Source organism: Hippopotamus amphibius, chromosome 4 (genome assembly GCF_030028045.1).
Source record: "Hippopotamus amphibius kiboko isolate mHipAmp2 chromosome 4, mHipAmp2.hap2, whole genome shotgun sequence".
Lineage (NCBI taxonomy): Eukaryota > Metazoa > Chordata > Mammalia > Artiodactyla > Hippopotamidae > Hippopotamus > Hippopotamus amphibius.
In genome coordinates this window covers 123122934-123142993 of record NC_080189.1, presented here as the reverse complement: position 1 = coordinate 123142993, position 20060 = coordinate 123122934, and the positions used below count along the sequence as shown (strand labels likewise).

At 37.4% G+C, this 20060-nt stretch overlaps 1 protein-coding gene across 1 annotated transcript in view; it reads right to left on the bottom strand.

The window, feature by feature from the left end:
• Nucleotides 1–20060, bottom strand: part of SPAG6 (sperm associated antigen 6) — a 62325-nt gene that overhangs the window by 14161 nt on the left and 28104 nt on the right. The window contains exons 4-7 of the mRNA XM_057732509.1: nt 6665–6870; nt 5612–5785; nt 4109–4261; nt 1477–1668 (exon numbers count right to left, since the gene is read on the bottom strand). Of these exons, the coding sequence (XP_057588492.1) occupies nt 1477–1668; nt 4109–4261; nt 5612–5785; nt 6665–6870 (725 nt within the window). The remainder of the gene's footprint in view (nt 1–1476; nt 1669–4108; nt 4262–5611; nt 5786–6664; nt 6871–20060) is intronic.

Here is a 20060-nt window from a genome sequence, read left to right as displayed (position 1 = left end):
AATATCATAATAATTCATTAAAAAACAAGTTATATAAACTTGGTAGCATGTGAATAGTATATAGTACTCCCTTAGAGACTACTTGCAAGGATTTCTCAAACTACAATTACTATTGACTCCACTATTCATGCACTTTTATTTCCCTGGATCACCAGAGGTGAGGGTGGGAAGGATGAGAAGTGAGGAGGAGGAAGGAGGAAGGAGGAAGATGTGGGGAAGGGGGGAGGGAAGAGGGAGGAAGGAAGACAATGATGACAATGGGTTAAAGAATATGAGGCAAAAAGAGAAGTATATACACAGGTTAAAAATACACATATGTAAATTAGCTGTACTTGGACAACTCAAAACTGGAAATGGAGTTGCTGGCTTCTCACCAGAAAGTCAAAGAATCACAGAATTGTTAAACAGGAAAAGACCTTAGCACATTGTCAATCTTACTCTCTACCAAGCATTGCCAAGGAATGGAGTCAACACTGGAGACAAGTAAGGAAAAAGCCCTAAATCTATTAAATCATTGCTTTGATCTAGAAAGTCTTATAAAAACAGAAAAAGCATTAATCTTAGAAATCAACTTTAAAATCAAATGAATTTGTAGAGAAAAAAACACATAAACATAACGAAATCAACACAAATTCACTTTCATAAAATTTATAAATCAAATAAATGACTCACTACATCGCTTTCAGAGCCTCTCAACTGTACAGTTCAAACAGACTTCCTGCCCCGTTATACCACCTAAAGTTGTTCCAGCAAATGTATTTTCCTGTTTGTTACTTTAATGTTTTAATTAAAATTTAAAAATAATTTAACTTACTGTTAATTTTATTTTGAATTGTCTTTTCTGTCTACTTCCCTCAAGCCAAATCAATTCTGAAAGCTGCTTTCAAAAAGTTACATGTTTTCCTAAAATTATTTTAAAAAACCCTCCTATTTTATATTCATGTTTTATGAATCATTTCAGTAGCTAGTAACTTTTTTTTCAGAAATCTTGATTTTTTTTTTTAATGCATGATTTTAAAATGTTCAATTTAGTGAATCTCATGGTCATTTCTCTTTTAAGGAACAAATATAAGCTTCAGGAATACCTTTGGAATGCACCTTAAATTTTTTTAGACTCATTTTTTTAATGTAAAATGGATTAAAGTTCTCTCTGGCCAATTCCACCTCCAAAATCCTATTATTCAATTCCTAGTCCATGAGAAAAGTCAATAGAAATGTAGAAGGTAACAACCAGACATTCATTTTACAAACAACTTTTTACCAATAGAGAACTTTCTTTAAAATTTATCACCGATTTTTAGAGAGAAGGGTAACTCGTTTTCAAAGAGTCACCTCAGTTCTTCTGATAAATTTATTTCTTGACTCAGAAAAGTGATATCGTCCATAATGAAAATTAAAATGTTAAATTATACATTTTAAAGAATGCGTCAAAATCTAACAAATCTTCATTAAAACAGTGAAGAATTAAGCACTTACTTTCACTTGAAGATCCTCAGAACTTTCGGTTGACATGTACAAAGACAACAGGACAGGCAGAGTGTTTGTGACCACGACGGCCCGCGCGTGCTCAGGAGTATGTCTCCCAACCTGTCCCAAGGCCCAGGCGGCAGCAGCCTTAATGTGATCTTCTGGCTCTTCTGACAAGCAGACTGACAACTGGGGCACACCCTGCAGGGTTGATCAAAAGAGCAAGAGTTACGAATCCAGGCAGGATTAAAGAGTCTTCCACATCTCCCAAACATTAGAAGGGGTCATTTTGGTCTTGATTCTTTTTTTCTTAAACAGTTTAATAAATGAGCACTTCACAGGGGCTGTCATTTTTCAAGTCAATAAAATGACTAGAACTAATTTACCTTAATTATCTGTAACAATCCAACTAAACTAAATATCTCTACTAGCATTTACTCCCCAAACAGAGGCATTTAACCAAAAATCAGATGCCACAGACTGGTATTTAGGCAAAACCAGATTCCACTGTGACAAATTAAAAATGCACAGGATTTTAAAACCTTTTACTTTCCTTTGTTAAAAATGTTAACTTACAATCCTTTTAAAAATTGACTTTTCACCAAGTATAACAGATCTGAGAACAAAATACCTGCTATAGATGCAAAATCAAATGAATAATATGAGTAAGAATCCTATTTAAGTAAATTTTAGGTGAAATATATTCACTAAAACCTTTTCTGAAATAGTAAATTTCCATTAACTTTAGTCAACATTTAAATGATAGTTTTGCCCATTTTAATATGATTGGAATTTTAAAGTAGGGATGAGTACGTTTGTTACACAGGTGGCATATGCTTATATTTTGTATTTCAAACTTCAATTTTATCTAAATAATCAAAACAGAATTAACTAAAGGGCCTCAAATGCATCACAGTTTATATACCCGAGGAAGAGTCAAATAACCAAATCAAATTATAATTCATTCTGTAGAGGCATAATTTTCTAACTAACTTGAGACTGTAAGAATTATCACCTTAAATTTAGTACCACAAAAGCCACTATCATATGGTCATGCTACTGCAGCAAAGGCCAAATGATCATATATCCTTTTTTTGCCTCCACCTTTAAATTGGGTTTTTAAGAGCAATTTCCAGAAGAGATCTGCCACATTTTTTTGGCTTCTTTCTTGCAACTAAAAATGTGTGTCTGCCCATACGAAATAAAAGGTCAGAATCTTTCTATCTTCAGAATGAGGCAACTTTCCAGAAAGTCCATACTTCTGAGACATACCAAACCTGAAGAAGCAGGAGGAAAGGAAGACAGCCCCCTTTACCCCAAACCCAACACTCTGACTTACTGGCCTCGGTTGTTATGAAGAGCAAATGAGACAAGGAGTGTGAATGTGCTTTGAACGTTAGAAAGTGTTATGTAGACGGGAGGTGCTGTCAGTCCTGACAGTGCAGCGTGGTCTGCCTCAAACTGCTGCAGCTCTCACCCTGATCATCAGTGAAAAGGAAGACAAACTAGGTGGGAGAGGCCGCAGCAGCCCCAGACCAAAGGCAGGGAGAGCCTCCTGCTTAATCTGGGGAAGAAACACAGGGAGCAAATGCAATCGCTTCTTCTTCCCTCATTTTTCCTGTGGTAGGCTTTCTGACTACCCACAGAAGAACCCAGAAGCAAGAATCCTGATAATATCCCCACGGCGATCCTTCAGAAAGCAGCACTGCTGCTCTAGTCACTATCAGAGTCTTTGGTAATAGAAGAACAACTGGAAAAGCTAGGGATAAAAAGGGAGTGAAGTAAAGAATTATCAAGGAATAGGTAGAAAATAAAGATCTGAGGCTCCTTGTTATTCTGAGGATTAGCAAAGGATAAAAAAAAAAATCCACACTTCTGTTTAACATATAGCAGTGGGTTTTCCAGGCTGATAAGAAACCCACACCCTAGAGGGTTGCCAGAGACACTGGAAGCACACAGCCTTTGAAGCATGCTTCAGGAGATCAGTATTTATTCATTCAACAAATATTTTTTGAGCACCTACTATGAGCCAGGGCTACATGATCTGGTGGGTTAATTTCAAGTTGTAAATTGAGATAAGGCCAAATGCCCAGAGCAAGGAAACAGCATGTTGGAAACATGCTATCTGACGTGTGCTCTGAATTGTCTACATCTATGAAGAGAGATTAGCTCGTGGAAGCTGAAGGAGAGAGAGCCATCCATTGTCATCTCCTGCCCAAATGACAGGAAGGGGGAGAATGTAGAGAAGAATAAAAATGAATAAAAATAAAGAATAAGAAAGAATAAAAATGACTGGGCATGTCATTTATGATAGTTGTCTTTAATCAAAGTATGCTTTACATATTTGTAAAGCTAATCCTTCAAGACACAAATACACAGTATTTAGATATATATAATACTAACACTCAGAGGTGTTGACATTTTATTGATATTAAACACTGAGTAAAACTTTAAACTTCCTGCCAAGTAAACTTTATTTCAAGCACTGCTTTGGGAAACTTACTAATAAGCCTTGAAGAAAGCTGGTAATTCTTTGACTCTGGGCGGCCATATTTTACACTCTGTGGGAGAGTACTTATCTGTGGTTCTGTCTTAGAGTATCTCACTGCAATAACTAGAGGGAAAGGGAGCAAGAACAAACCTTGGAAATGATGACCGCCATTGCCAGGTTCTCAGAATGAGCTGCCACGTATCCAAGCATCATGACGCCCGGCAGCCTTATGTTTCCTTTGCAGGACCCAATGCAATCAATCACAGCAGCAACTCCCCCCGCGTTCACTATCAGCTGAGAAAGCTAAGAGAAAAGAAGGAGAGCTAGATAACCGTGGCCCTAAAATGTACGATGATCTTTAAATATTACTTTAGCGTTGCCAAAATTTAAAATTTAGGACCTAAAAAACACCTGGTAAAATCTGAAATATCATTTAGTGAAATTAATAATAATTTATCAGAGAAATGTACAAGGGTAACAATCCTGCTATTTCTAATGTACAGAATATGCTCACTGCGAGAAGCCTCTCAGTTCTTCTTACACGTTTTATCCTTATTGTAATAGATGTGAAAATTCCTCACCTAAACACTAAGCCTAGGGCTAGTTCGTAACTAGCTAACTGCTGAACCCTCCCATCACAGTGCGTGAGTATGAAGCGGATTGATCACTGGATGCTGAAAGGTGAGGTCAGACTTGAAATATTCTGGCCTTGGTATCCCTTCTTTGCTAGCAATGATCACCAGCGGGCTGCACTCCAATCTTGAAAAATCTCAACCAGATAAAGATGTTGTGTGGAATAAAGAATGAGGTCTTGGGACTTCCCTGATGGTCCAGTGGCTAAGACTCCAAGCTCCCAATGCAGGGGGCCCGGGTTCGATTCCTGGTCAGGGAGCTACATCCCACACGCTGCAATGAAGGTCACGTGTGCCTCAAATAAGACTTGGCGTAGCCAAATAAATTAATAAATTAGAAAAAAAAAAAGAATGAGGACTTAAAAGTTTCATGAAATGAAATTGATTAGTGAAAATATACACAGAAAAATACACAACTTCAGAATCTACCCAGGTTTGCTTTGTCTCTATTCCTTGCCCAGGAATAAGATCTCAGAGCAGGAACTACCACGTAAAAGCAGCTGTTAGAGTGGTTACACCAGGTCAGGGGGCCTGACGGTCTCTCCCAACCTGAAGGGGCACCATCTCTCACTATTAACAGCTGACCTAGAGTGACAGGACAACAAAGGTCCACCGACTCTACAATCTAGAAACAGAGGCAGAAAATGATTAAAAACTGAGATTTCAGACTCAGACTCCATTGACATAACCCAGTGGTTCTCAACTGGCAGCACTCTTGTCCCCTTGGAAACATTTAGTAATACATGGGGACATCTTTGGTTGTCACAACTTGGGGGAGGGGTGCTACTGGCATCTAGTGGGCAGAGGCCAGGGATGCTGCTAAACACCCATCCTACAATGTACAGGACAGTCCCCCAAACAAAGAATGATCTGGTCCTAATGTCAATAGTGCTGAGAATGAGAAACCCTCAGAACACGTGACACGCCCCGGGCCCTGTGAACAAACTGATGTTTTACTTAAAAACTAAAACTAACTGCATATTGTTGTATGTTGAAGCTGGTTTTCTTCCCCTTGTTTTACCTCAGGTGTATGTTTTGCAATCTCTCTAATTAAAGTGGAAGCGTTTTTCTTCACATATTCATCTTTGTCCTTCAGGCAGGTAAGTACAACTGGAAAAATCTCTGCTTCAACCACCATTTCTGCCAGATCCACAGAATGTTTTGCAGTCTGACTGAGAGCTGAAAGGACCTGACGCTGTTGGGCAAAAACCAAATCCAAGTGTTACAGAGAGTCCACTGTGGAGTTCAGACGTAATCTGAGCAGCTTTGTACACATTCAAATTCCTTTATAAAGAGGAGAAAACAATCACATCCAACATAACCTAGGAGTCTCAAGGCATTCACATACTGGTCTTATACTTAAATATTCATATTTCTTAAATTCCCTAATTTCCAAGTTAAACATCTTAGTTCAAACTATTGACTATTTAAATCTCTATCTAGTGAGGCTGGTCAAAGAATATGACCCTGGGATGAATACTATTCTCAATGATGCAATACTTAAGTTGTTAATTTGTGATAAATGCAGTAATATAATACAATAACGATCAAGCAGAACTAACATTTTTGGGATGCTGCTGATATTTTAAAAAACTTTACATTGCTTAACTAACAATTGGCAATTCTAAAATCTTATAGAATATAACTATTAGAATATAAAAGTATAATTGGTGACTATTAGCTGAAAATTAGGTTTTAGAAAGCTATAAAAAAGACTAATATAAATATGGCAGTTTTCATAGGAAACAAATATACTAGTGGGCTAGAAAACCTTAAAGACCCTTCTAACCCTGAGATATAATCATTACATGATTCCTTCATTTAATTATTGATTCTGACGCTAATTCTAGTTTTTGGCATTGCACATACTTTTTCCCAGTCACGTCTTTATTGTCTAATCCTTACAGCATAGTTTTCACATATTAAAGGACCAAATACATAATATATTCATATCTGTTTTCCACGATAATTTACTAGTTATTTAAGAATGTATAATATTAATCTGCACACATTTCCATTTTCTTAGATTATCGGAATCCTGGTTTGTTTGTTTCTTAACTTTATTTTTAAATACCTTCAGCTTAGCGTCAGGGTTCAAGATCATCTGGGCTAAGTGAGCAATCGCTCCTGCATCCACCACGGTCTGTGCTAACTCTGGAGAATGCTTTGCAATATCACTGAGGGCAGAAGCAGCAATCCTTTTCAAAGCAATTTCTGGCTCCTGGATACAGAGCACTAAAAGAGGAACGGCTCCCGCATCCACCACAGCTTGTGACAGCTCTGTGGGTCCAAGAAAAGTAATTAAGTGAGTATGGGTGACTGACCCTTGTACAAGCCACTTTTCACCCTGACAGATACAGCAAAAGGAAAAGGGGAGGGTGTACTTCACTGTCTCGACATCTGCATTTCAAATCAGCCTTCCTGGTTTCATGAACCATGTGGACCAATCCTGCGCTGAAAAGAATACAGGTCAATAGATGGCCCTTCATTTACATGAACACATTTGAGGTAGATTAGGCTGAAATGGCTTGTTATTCTTTTTTTTTTTTTTTTTTAAAGAGAGTAAGCAGATGTCAGCTGTTTAAGCTCTGACAATTCCGCACTTCTCAATAGGCAAGCATTTTATGCATGGTTTACAATAACAGAGAAAATTGAAGTACCAAAAATTTACCAACCACACTAATTAGGCAGTATTTTGTGCTATTTACATGAGTAAACATTAACATGAATCTGGTGCCAATGATGTCGATTTTTAAATTCCTTTCATCTTATAGTACTTTTAAAAGATTTTTTAAAACTTTGTACAAAATTAAAAGGTGTATTTTCATTGTACATATAAAAACACTTTCAAAAATGAGAACTACAACTGAACAACAGGCTTTAATATATGTAAACGTTAATGTTAGATAAATTTATCTCAAGCATTTTGCATGTCAGAAATATCTTTTGAATATACATGTTGATTTACTTGTGTGCCCAAGAATAACAGCCATAAAAAATAACACATTTTTAAATTATAGAGAACAGGAGACATGCAGGCAAACCCATATAATATATGTGTAAAAACTGTCTTTTGAGAAGCATAGAACAGTGCATAGTTACAGATTCTACTCTCAGTGTGCTCATGGTCTCTCTTACTGAATCACATACACCCATTCTATAATCTCTTCCTTTCAAATTATGTTCTCATTTTCTCAGATTTGTAGCACCTTGGCAATTTAGGTCTTAATAGCCAAGCTACCAATTCGGCATATCTCTTAGTCTTTAAAGAAAATGCAAAAATTGGTAATATCACATTTTCTAAAAGGAAATAATGTTAGGAAATGCAGGTTAGTGTCCAACACTTGTTTTTCTTCAATTATTATAATTACCTTAGAAGTCCCAATACAACATAAACGATTCATTCATTCTTTCATTAAACAAGTATTAATGGAAGGTTATTATGTGCCAGACTCATTCAACATGGGTGCAGATGACACACTTCTACAAATTAACACTACACTGATTAGCAAATATGTTTCAATTAAAAAACCCAAGTGTGAAATATGAAATACAATGGGAAGTTAATATGTAATCTCAAAAACCAGAGGCGCAAAAGAGGAATATGGTTTAAAAAAAAAAAAAACAGCAGCAACAGACTGGAATATCAACCTAGCAATCAATAGAAGAGATTCCTCAAAAGCATCTCTGAGATTCTACTGCAATTGCCTGAAGACCAAAAAGATAGCAGGTGAAACATGATCACTCTGTCACCCCTGCTGCCCCCACCCAAGGGAAATGTGAAGAAAAAGTGTGACATCACGTAATGTCTAGATATAATTTTTATACTTTATCTTAATTAACATGTTACTTAATTCAATTCATTCCAAATTAATCAGATGTTGTACGGTAATATCAACTTTGTATGCATATATTTAAGGGCACCCAGAATATATATATACAGTTGACCCTTGAACAACAGTGGGTTCAATCTGTTTGGATTCACTTGTAGGTGGACTTTTTCAACAGTAAATTCTGCGGTACTGCACCATCAGTGGTTGGTTGGATTCAGAACCACGGATACGCAGGAATTGCCGATAATGAGGACTGACTATAAATTATACTCAAATTTTCCACTCCGGGGAGGGCTAGCACCTCTAACCCCTGCGTTGTTCAAGGGTCAACTCTAATGGGCTAAATGTTTTATTTTTAGAGAGTATAAGGATTAGTTCTTCTATTTATGTATTTTCACTTTTATACACAGTTTCTAAGAGTAAAGAATCTGCAGTAAACAACTGTTTAAAAGCACTATTAATAAAAACAAAGTTCTTTAAAAAAATTTATCATCTTTGTAATTCCCATACATTTTATTCTTTCCTTGAATAATTGAGTACTGTATCCTCCTTTCCCTGAACTCTACAACGTTAATAATAAAGCAAATTCAGTTCTTCTGACTTGTCACCATTCCCATCCGAAGCTGTTTCCCATCCTTTCTGCATCAGTGATGCTAAATGAGGGGAAGGCTGGGGAGGGCACCAAAAAAAGGTTTGCCTGAAGGTAATGAAGCCTCCAGGGACCTGGATGGGGCCTAGCAATTTTGTACTTGCAGTTTCATATACCTTACATGTCCAATGTATATGGTCCTATGAAACCCAGCTCTGTTCTTGGGTGGCACATGTTATTCATAAATGATATTGTCCTACCACCTTCATATGTATTCTATGAATACATATATTGAGTATAAGACAGTGTGTATACAGGTAAGCGTATACTAGGCCTAAATAATGTACACCATACTATATTACACATACCACAGGCTAACTATCAATATTTCATCCTGGCTCTATCACTATTCTTTCATCCTTCTCCTCTTCCCTACCGTTGCTTCCTCTGGTATTTCTGTACCAGTTGCTTTGGCATCTACCCAATAGCCTTTGTCAGTCAAGATGTGGGCTTGTGAACCAATCCTGGCGAATGGGACCTGAGTAGAAGTCAGCTAGAAGCATCTGTGAGAAGTTTTGCTCTGTAATAAACACAGATACACAGGAGGAAACACTGCCTTTCTTCCCTGAACATGGGCACATCTGCCTGCAAATGACATCTGGAACTCCTACAACCATCTTGCAATTATAACAGAAGAAATCGCCAATATGCTGAGAATGGCTGAGTACAAAAATAAGAAACATCTGGGTCCTCCATGATACTGTTCAGCTGCATAACCAACCTTGGGACTGCCCTGACGCTGAACTTTGTGTCATGTGGAAAAAAAAAAAAAAAGTCCTCATTGCTTAAGCCACCTGTAGTTGATATTCTGTAACTTACAGCCCCCAACATACCGACACAATTCTGTCCTCTCTGGGGCTTGGTGTATGTACATATTTTCCTCTCTTTTCAGGTCATTGACTGTTCATTACATGCTTACTATGTGCTAGAAACTTGGCCAGATCTTGGGGAGGCAGAATAGAGTAAAGCATCGTTCTGTTCTAGCAGACTCTTCTCAGGGTGAATGTATAAACAGACCACAGCACAGGGTGGAGCTGGGAGTCAAGCGCGTGGAGTGTTTGGGGAAATGCACACAAGGTGCTGTTTCAGGCAGTGCTTCCCATCCTCCTTCCTTCTCCCCTTTTCCTCTTCCCTATACTTTTCTACTCTAAAAAAAAGCAGTAGTAACCAAAACACATACAAAAATCTGGTATGCTTAAAAGTTACTCCCCCAGGAGAAATCTCACAGAATTCATTTTTAACTTTAATTTGGAAATGAGTTTGGGTTGTTTAGTTAATTATTACACTTAGAGAATCAAAGATTGATATGTACAGATGCTCATAAAAGGTTTGATCAAGAAAAAAAAAAGCCAAGAAATTTACCTTCTGTGCCTGAAAATATCTTAACCTCATTTTAAATTTTAAATGAATCTTCGAAAAATGAATTTTTAAAAACTACATCTTCTTTTACGCAAGAACATGTGACATAATCATATTCTGTTAGGTAACCAGCAAAATTAGAAGTAGTTACGCAAAAAAAAAAATTCAGAGGAAAAAGGCTTTATGTAACCTACTAACAGGATTTAGATAGGGTTGATGGTACTATTGGTGACATTTTCTTCTCTATTTGCTGAATTTTCTTCAATGTGATTATTTTTAAAAAATAAAAGAAATATGAACCCAAATATGTCCTTTGACCATATATACAGCTATTGCTGGGACTAACTATACTAACATTACTATTGGAAAGAAAAATAAACCCTTTAGCTTATTTCTCAATATGAAAGTTTCTTATTTTTAAAAATGCTAGGAATATACATCTCTTTTAAACAAAATATTAGGTAAGGATGCATAATTATTCTTTAAAGAATTACTAATAATATACTAAAAATATTATTCACTTACTTTTTCACACTTCGTCTTAAGTCATGCCTTTATTACAGTTAAAATATTACATTTTTTTAAATATTAAGGGTTATTCATTTTTAACTTTCTAAACTTCAAACTGTCAGTGGAAATAAAACTATCCAATAGCACCTTCCTTATTCATAAATAATAATTAAAGCCATTGATTGCATGCATGTAGATAACTGATATACTGTCCTCAAATCTGATGGTCAGCTATTTTCAGTAAAGGACTAACTAGTTCTCTTCGGCCTCCTGCATACCTCACTGCTGAAGGAAGGAACTGAGGCAGCCATCTCTATGGGACTGTGACAAGCTCAGTACAACGTTAGACTTAATTTTTAAAACAAAAAGAGACAGATAAAAGGGAGAACATTTAAGATCAACAATATTCATAAAATCACTAGTATCTAAAGCTGGATGAATGGAACATTTAGGGATGACTTTATGCTGACCAGAAGGGAAGAGCACAGACAGGAATGTCCATCAGCTGTAGCAGGTAAAACTAGGTGTGTCAGGCAAAAGTGATTTTGCTTTAACAGTGCTCACAATGGCCTTCACCCCCTCCTTAATTGTTATGGCTGGTGGTTTGTTTAGGTCAGAAGTGGTATACATAGGGCCCAAGCAAGTAATTAAAATAAGTGAAGCCAGAAGGTGTAAGAAAAATGACCGAGTGGGGAGCACAGTAAACTGGAAAAGTATATGCACCAGCCACAAGGAGCAGCAACTACTCAGCTTCAGCCCAGGACTGCCACATAGAAATATAGGCCAACCATTGTCAGATCCTTGGATTTTTCAAGAGAAGCCAGACATCTGATTTTTAATGTGAGATTGCCTGGTTTTTAAGTGTTGGAAACTAAAAACAAAACAAAACAAAACAAAAAAAACCCACTATGTAAGACAACATAGTACAAGCGAAATAAAACACATCTATCATTTTACAACCCTAGGATTAAACCTTACACCTTCTAAAATGAGCTGTGGGGACTTTCTGGATGTGGAAAGGTGACATTCTTTCCACTTTTGATTCTTGAAGACATGTTCTAGAGTCATAAAGGAAGAACCACTATAGTGGTTATATAAGAAAATTCAGAGGTGAATTACAAGAAATTGATGAAAACTTAAAAGCTGGCCAGCAAAAAAAGGATTAACCTAAACATATATTATGATACTCAACTAATTTTCCTGCTCATAATGGAGATGTAAGAGGGAAGAATTTGAGCAAAATTAAGTGATCCATCATGAGAACTCATAAAAAGGACTCAAAATGAAGAGGTTCTCCAAAAGGAAAAAAAGGAAGTAAAAAAATATATTTAGCATACTAATTCAAAAACAATAAGGCAAATCAAACACCTCAGAAACGCTAATTCCTTTTTTAAAAAAATTATTTATTTATTTATTGGCTGTGTTGGGTCTTCATTGCTGCACACTGGCTTTCTCTAGTTGCAGAGAGAAGGGGCTACTCTTCCTTGTGGTATGCCGGCTCCTTGTTGCCATGGCTTCTCTTTCAGAGCACGGGCTCTAGGCATGTGGGCTTCAGTAGTTGTGGCACATGGGCTCAATAGTTGTGGCTCACAGGCTTAATTGCTCCTCGACACGTGGGATCTTCCCAGGGCAGGGGTTGAAACTGTGTCCCCTGCATTGGCAGGCAGATTCTTAACCACTGCACCACCTAGGAAGCCCCTCTAATTCCTTTTAACTTTATTGCTTTTTAATTTATTTTTCCAAACACTGCTTTTAACTCACTGTTTTTAAGTCCTACAAAAATTTATATTTTATTTGCTTCATTAAAAATACAATAGTTATGAATCATCATTTCTTTGCATTGGGTGGCCCTATTTATCAGTTTAAAGATAGGCTGGTTTTGCATTTAGCTGTAAAACACAACTATATCACTTCAAAACCTTTTTGAAATAAAATGGGTTAAAAAAATACATTTAAGATTTTTTTTTAACAGACAATAAACTGCATATATTTAGAGTATACAATTTGGTATCCCAATCTCCGAATTCATCCCCACCCAACCCTCCCCGCTTTCCCCACTTGGTGTCCATGTGTTTGTTCTCTACATCTGTGTCTCTTACATTTAAGATTTGACTGTCAACTTATGATGTCAATCTTATGTTATATAATCACCCCATTCAAACCAAATTTTTCAGGATTTGGTGAAGTTACAGTAAAAACAAATATGGAGTTGTAATCATCAAAGCTGGTTATATATTGACCATACTCCAGTATGATTTTAGGAATGTCACTTTTAAAGTGGAAGAAATTTGTCTAGTTTTTGGTCTAATCCAGCTGTTTACAATTGGTTTAGCTACTTACTGCTATGTAACAAGTCATTCCAAACTTAGCTGCTTAAAACAGGAAATGTTTATAATCTTCTAGTTTCTGTAGGTTAGGAATCTGGGAGCGGTTCAGCTAGATGGTTCAGACTGTGACCTCTCACTAGGTTGCAATCAAGCCATCAGCCAGGGCTATAACTACCTGAGACTTGACTGGGTCTACAGCATCTTTTTCCCGGCACACCCATGGGAATATTGGAAGACGCCATCAGTTCCTCCCCATTGCTGGGCTCTTTCATAGGCTGCTATGATGAGGCTATGAGCAGTGAGAGATCCAGAGGCAATAACCCAAGACAAAAGCTGCAGTCTTTTATAACCTAACCTCAGAAGTGACATAGCATCACTTCTGCTGTATTTCATTGGTGCAGCGTGGGAGACTACCCAGGGATGTGAATAGGAGGAGACAGGCATGGATGCTGGCTACCAAGAAACTTTTATTCTACACCAACATATCTGAGAGGGGCAACATCCTCCTATAGGTAACGATGGCTCACTAGAGCTATAATTCTGAGCTGAGAAACTGACGTCTCCAATTGCATGTGGGAGTGAGAAAGGGTGGAGGGAATTTGCATATTATTATGAAAAAATCTAATGTATGATTTTTATTTATCCCCCACCCCCACAAATGTCATTTTTCCCACTCATCGTTTCCATGCCACTTCTCTCCACCCAATCTTCAGAGCCATCAGTCTAACCCTTACATATGGGTTGAGTGTTTGAGAGATTAAGGGTTAACATACATATATACACATGCTTTGAAGGTTAAATAATTCTAGCTCCTTTAAAAAGTCAAGTGAGTCAAATAAGCCATTGATCTGGAGTTAATGGGGCCTTAGTAAGAAATCACAATCAGCTGGATGGATGGTGTGCTTATACAAGGCTCAAGTATAAAAAGCAGCTTCAAAATACAGAAAGGAAAAGTCTAGAAGTAGAGATAAGAGAAAGAGAAGGTGGGAAAAGGTGAAGACTTGGGTATGCCCTTGGAAGATAATAGGTAGCATAAGATATAAAGCGATTTTTAAAACCCCAATTTTAGCAACTTTTATACTTATAACTATTCAACAGCTGAGACTAAGCTGAATCGAAAAAGGCAAAACCATGAAGAGGGTCTGGAGTGCTCTTGTAATGAAGAAAACAATAAATTACTTGGAATCAGCACTGTACAAAATATGCTTTTTGTATCTAGAAATGTTTCCATTCACCTCTACTTGCTTCATATAATATCGCAACCACAGTTGTAGTTTCACTCCACCTACATCTGCATTCTGCTGGGAAAAAAAAAAAAACCTTAAATGGAAAATGCAGATTTTATTATTCAAACTTTTGAACTTTCACTGGCATTTGTTCTTTGCTCCAGCCCAGTTTTAGGTAAGTCCCTGCCTTCGAGGAGCTCAGGCTGACAGAGGTGGCTAAACAGTAAAGGGTTAGCAGTGCCCCAGTGGCCTTCTCTACACGAACACACAAAGGAGAGAGGAAACAGAAACCAAACACTGGATGGTTAGTTTACAGGGCATTTTTATACAAGTGGTCCCTGGTCAGCAGTTTTTGGTGTGACTCCCTCTGGATGGTTCCTTGAAGATACCCGTGGCCTCCACTGTCTACTTTTATTTCTGAGGGATGAGCCATCCCAACATTGTTAATAATTGCATAATATCTCACTGAGTAAATATGCCATCATTTACTTAACCACCTCCCCTCCCCCCCACCAACTCAGGACACTCAATTGTTTGGCTTGGTTTGGGGTTTTGCCATTATTAAGTACAGTACAGTGAACCTCTTTGTGCATTAAGATTAGGTGTTAGTCATCCACTGCTATATACCAAATGACCCAAACTCAGCAGCTTAAAGCCTCATTTCTTATCTCACATTTTCTGTGGGTCAGGAATCCGTGAGCAGCCTAGCTGGGTGGTGCAGGTTTGGAGTTTCTCATGAAGTTGCTGTCACACTGTCAGCTGGGGCTGCAGTCATCTGAAGGCATAGCTGGGGTAGGATCTGCTTCCAAGCTCACTCTGTAGTTCTAGGAAGCTCCAGTTTCTTGCTGGTTGTTGAAGACCTCAGCTCCTCATGACATGGGCCTTTCCATAGGCTGCCTGAGTGTCTTCACTTCACAGCAGCTGGCTTCCCTCAGAGCAAGTGATGAGAGACCTCCCACGACAGAAGCCGCAATCTTGCAGAGCTGGTCACCTACTCTCAGAAGGGACAGACCATCACTTCTGCAGCATTTGAGCAGTAGCACAGACCAGTCCTGGTACAACGTGGGAGGGAACTATACAAGGGAGAGAATCCCAGGACACAGGATCTTTGAAGGGCATCTGGGAGACTGGCTACCACGGGTCCTATGTTCCCAGGTTAGACAAACTCCACAGGTTAGACAAACGTACACACATTCATATGTATGTGCGTGCATGTGTGTTTTATTACTTGAGACGGAGGCTCAGAGGTGAGGTCATGAGGGGAAGAAGGTTGACATTTTTTGAGGTTCTTGATATTTTTAGATTAAACCATATGGAACTGCTGTTTTTGTCAAGTCAAAACCAATAAAATATAGGTAATTTCATAAGTTCAGCCTAATAAGTATGCACTGCAGTATTGTTTTCCAAAAGGGACTATCACTGTGTGGCCCCATCAACAACGTGCGAGTCTGGTAGTTTGGCCACTTATCTTACGAAGTATACTTCAGCCCTTATATCAGTAAGTGATTGCTCGAAACTAACTCATCATTTACTTCTCCCCAAATGGTAAGTTTAGTTCCACAGTCCTTAACTTACTACATGTTATCATTCAGTTACACTGATTAATAAGCATGAATATTGTATGACATTTTGAGACCACAACATCACCACTACATTGCCTTTTAACAAAAAACAACAGCAGCAGCAACAAAAACAAAAACAAAAACCCAAAAAAACTACAGAGTGCAGGAATAAGAACTCTAAGTCAGTGTGGTTTGATGGGAATGTGAGCCACATATATAATTTAAAATTTTCTAGCAGCTATATTTAAAAACTAAAAATAAATAGATGAGATTGATTTTAACAATGCACATTAACACAATATATCCCAAATATTATAATTTCAATAAGTAATCAATATTTAAAAACTTTAATGAGATACTTTGCATTCTTTTTTCCACGTCAAGTCTTGGACATCCAGTGTATATTTTTCACTTACAGCACATCTCAATTTAGCTACTAAATGTTCATTGGAAATACTTGATCTGTAATACTTAGATTTCAAAAAGTTTACAGTTGAAAAAGTAGATTCACATACCCACATTGTTCCAGTCATGCCTAAAATTTTCCCAATAGTTGAACTGATTATTAATTTTTAAATTTATATGAATTAAAAGTAACTAAAATTTAAAATTTACTTCCTCAGATGCATTAGCTACAGTTCAAGTATGCGATGGTAGCATGTGACTACTGGCTACCATATTGGTAAAACCACAGTGTGAAATCAAAGGAGATACAGAGAAAGATTCTATGACTAGTAATAAAATTATGACACAAATAGCTAAATAACTTTTCAAGGTCGGAGATCCTATCTTGAATAAAATGCTTTGATGCAATAAGCTTATACTCCATTTTTATAGCAAGCTGGTTCATTCATCTAAAATCAGAGACAGGAGCAAAGTAGGCCTGAAAAATCAACTGTGCAAAATCAGTCAGATAACATGGTAATTATATAGCAACTATTTTCCTCTACACTGTGGATTTAAAAATTTATGGTAAATAAGATGATGAACATGACTTATTTCAAAGTATAATTCTTATGCTAACAAAGTCCTAAGTTTTTTTTTTTATTGAAGTATAGTTGATTTACAATGTGTTAATTTTTGCTGTACAGAATTACAGATTTTAGATTCCACATATAAGTGATATCATGTGGTATTTGTCTTTCTCTGACTTCCTTCACTTAGTATGATCATCTCTAGGTCCATCCATGTTGCTGCAAATGACATTATTTCATTCTTTTTTATGGTTGAGTAGTATTCCATTGTATATATGTGACACATTTACTTTATCCATTCACATCTGTCGACAGACATTTCTTTCCACATCTTGGCTGATGTGAATAGTGCTGCTATGAACATAGGGGTACATGTTTCTTTCTCGATTAGAGTTTTGCATGGGTATATGCCCAAGAGTGAGATTGCTGGATCATATGGCAACTCCGTTTTTAGTTTTCTAAGGAACTTCCACACTGCTTTCTATAGTGGCTATACCAACTTACACTCCCACCAACAGTGTAGGAGGGTTCCCTTTTCTCCACACCCTCTCTAGCATGTTATTTGTAGACTTTTTAGTGATGGCCATTCTGACTGGTGTGAGGTGGTACCTCATTGCAGTTTTAATTTGCATTTCTCTAATAATTAGTAATGTTGAGCATGTTTTCATGTGCCTATTGGACATTTGTATTTTTTCTTTGAAGAAATGTCTATTTAGGTCTTCTGCCTATGTTTTGATTGGGTTGTTTTTTTGTTGCTGAGTTGTATGAGCTGTTGTATATTTTGGAAATTAAGCCCTTGTGGGTTGCATCGTTTGTAAATATTTTCTCCCATTTTGTAAGTTGTCTTGTGTTTTGTCTATGGTTTCCTTGCTGTGCAAAAGCTTGTAAGTTTGATTAGGTCCCATTTGTTTATTTGTGCTTTTATCTCTTTGGCCTTGGGAGACGGACCTAAGAAAAACATTGGTATGATTTATATCAGAGAATGTTTTGCCCATGATCTCTTCTAGGAGTTTTATGGTGTCATATATTATGTTTAAGTCTTTAAGCCATTTCGAATTTACTTTTGTGTATGGTGTGAGGGTGTGTTCTAACTTCACTGATTTACATGTGGCTGTCCAACTTTCCCATCACCACTTGCTGAAGAGACTGTCTTTTTCCAGTTATATATTCTTGCCTCTGTTGTCAAAGATTAATTGACCCTAGGTGTGTGGGTTTATTTCTGGGCTCTCTGTTCTGTTCCATTGATCCATATGTCTGTTTTTGTGCCAATACCATGCAGTTTTGGTTACTGTAGCTTTGTTGTATTGTTTCAAAGTCCTAAGCTTTTTTTTTTCTTTTCTTTCTTTCTTTTTTTTTTTTTGCTGTACTGCACAGCATGTTGATCCCAACCAGGGATCAAACCCATGCCCCCTACAGTGGAAGCATGTAGTCTTAACCACTGGACTGCCAGGGAAGTCCCTTGAAGTCCTAAGCTTTTAATAGATAAACTCTCTTGTAGATGTTTGTGAAATGCTTACTTGGAGTACTTTCGAATTTCAGTCAAGTACTCTATGCCTAATGCATTTCTAGAAATTCAAATGTAAATAAGCATTTATTCCCAGACTTCCTAGGTGGTGCAGTGGTAAGAATCCACCTGCCAATGCAGGGGACATGGGTTCGATCCCTGCTCCAGGAAGATTCCACATGCCGCAGAGCAACTAAGCCCGTGCACCACAGCTATTGAGTCTGTGGTCTAGAGCCCATGAGCCACAACTACTGAGCCCATGTGCTGCAACCACTGAAGCCTGCATGCCCAGAGCCCGAGCTCCCCAACAAGAGAAGCCACCGCAATGAGGAGCCCACGCACCACAACAAAGAGTAGGCCCCACTCACTGCAACTAGAGAAAGCCCGTGTGCAGCAACAGAGACCCAACACAGCCAATAAACAAACAAACAAACAAACAAATAAATTTATGGGGAAAAAAGTGTTTGTTCCCTCAATGTCTAAAAGGTGTTAGGAGGATTTATACACTAGTGACTGGAAAATAAACGAAGTGTGAGAAATAATTTTGTTTAAACTCAAAATCATATGATGCACTGTTGAAATTTGGTTTATTTCCAAACCACTAGATACAAATACCCTTCTCTTTATTGACTCAGCACACACACATAGTTACATTTCTCCCACAGCTATTTGCACTAAACAGAAAATAAAGCCTCAGACTAAAAGAATGTGAGGTGCCGTGAGGTTGAGAAGTATTTTGTGGGGAAGAGGGCTTTCCTTCCTCTTATGACTCCTATGACTGCACTCACTATCAATGTCACTTCTTCCTTTTATTTCTACGCCCAAAGTCTGTTCAGTGGCTACCTGGATATAATAAATTTCTTAAAAAGAAAGTAAGATTCCCCTTTCTGCCACAGTACAAAAACATAACTCTTGATTCATCTTTCACTTGCTCCAATGTAGAATCACCCAATATATTACAAATACTCTTAAGACAGTGTTGTGCATTTCAGTCCGACATTTGCCCAGCTGTCTGGATGACCTTTATGCTCATTGTATCGATTTTTCTATCTTAAAGTTTTAGAGGTGAGATGTTAGCCAACTTATTTTACCTTGTACAGTAACAAGACATGGTAACATACACATAAGTGCCTCAAATACTTTTTGATAATTACGATGATGATGCTGCAGATAAACTGTTTGCTAGCCTTATATATAAAGTTATAGGTCTCAGTGACTTAGGGATCTGAGATTACGGAATTATATTTTATTGTTCCATATTCTGAATTCAAAAAATGCAAAAAAAAAATTTTAGAAGATTTTATTAATCAAAAGTTTGTAACTTTGGGCTTCCTAGGTGGCGCAGTGGTTAAGAATCCGCTTGCCAATGCAGGGGACACAGGTTCGTTCCCTGCTCCAGGAAGATCCCACATGCCGCGGAGCAACTAAGCCCGTGTGCCAAAAAAAAAAAAAAGTTTGTAACTTAAAAAAATCACGAGAAATAAAAATACAGAAGAATTCACACATAATTTTAAAAAAATTTTTTT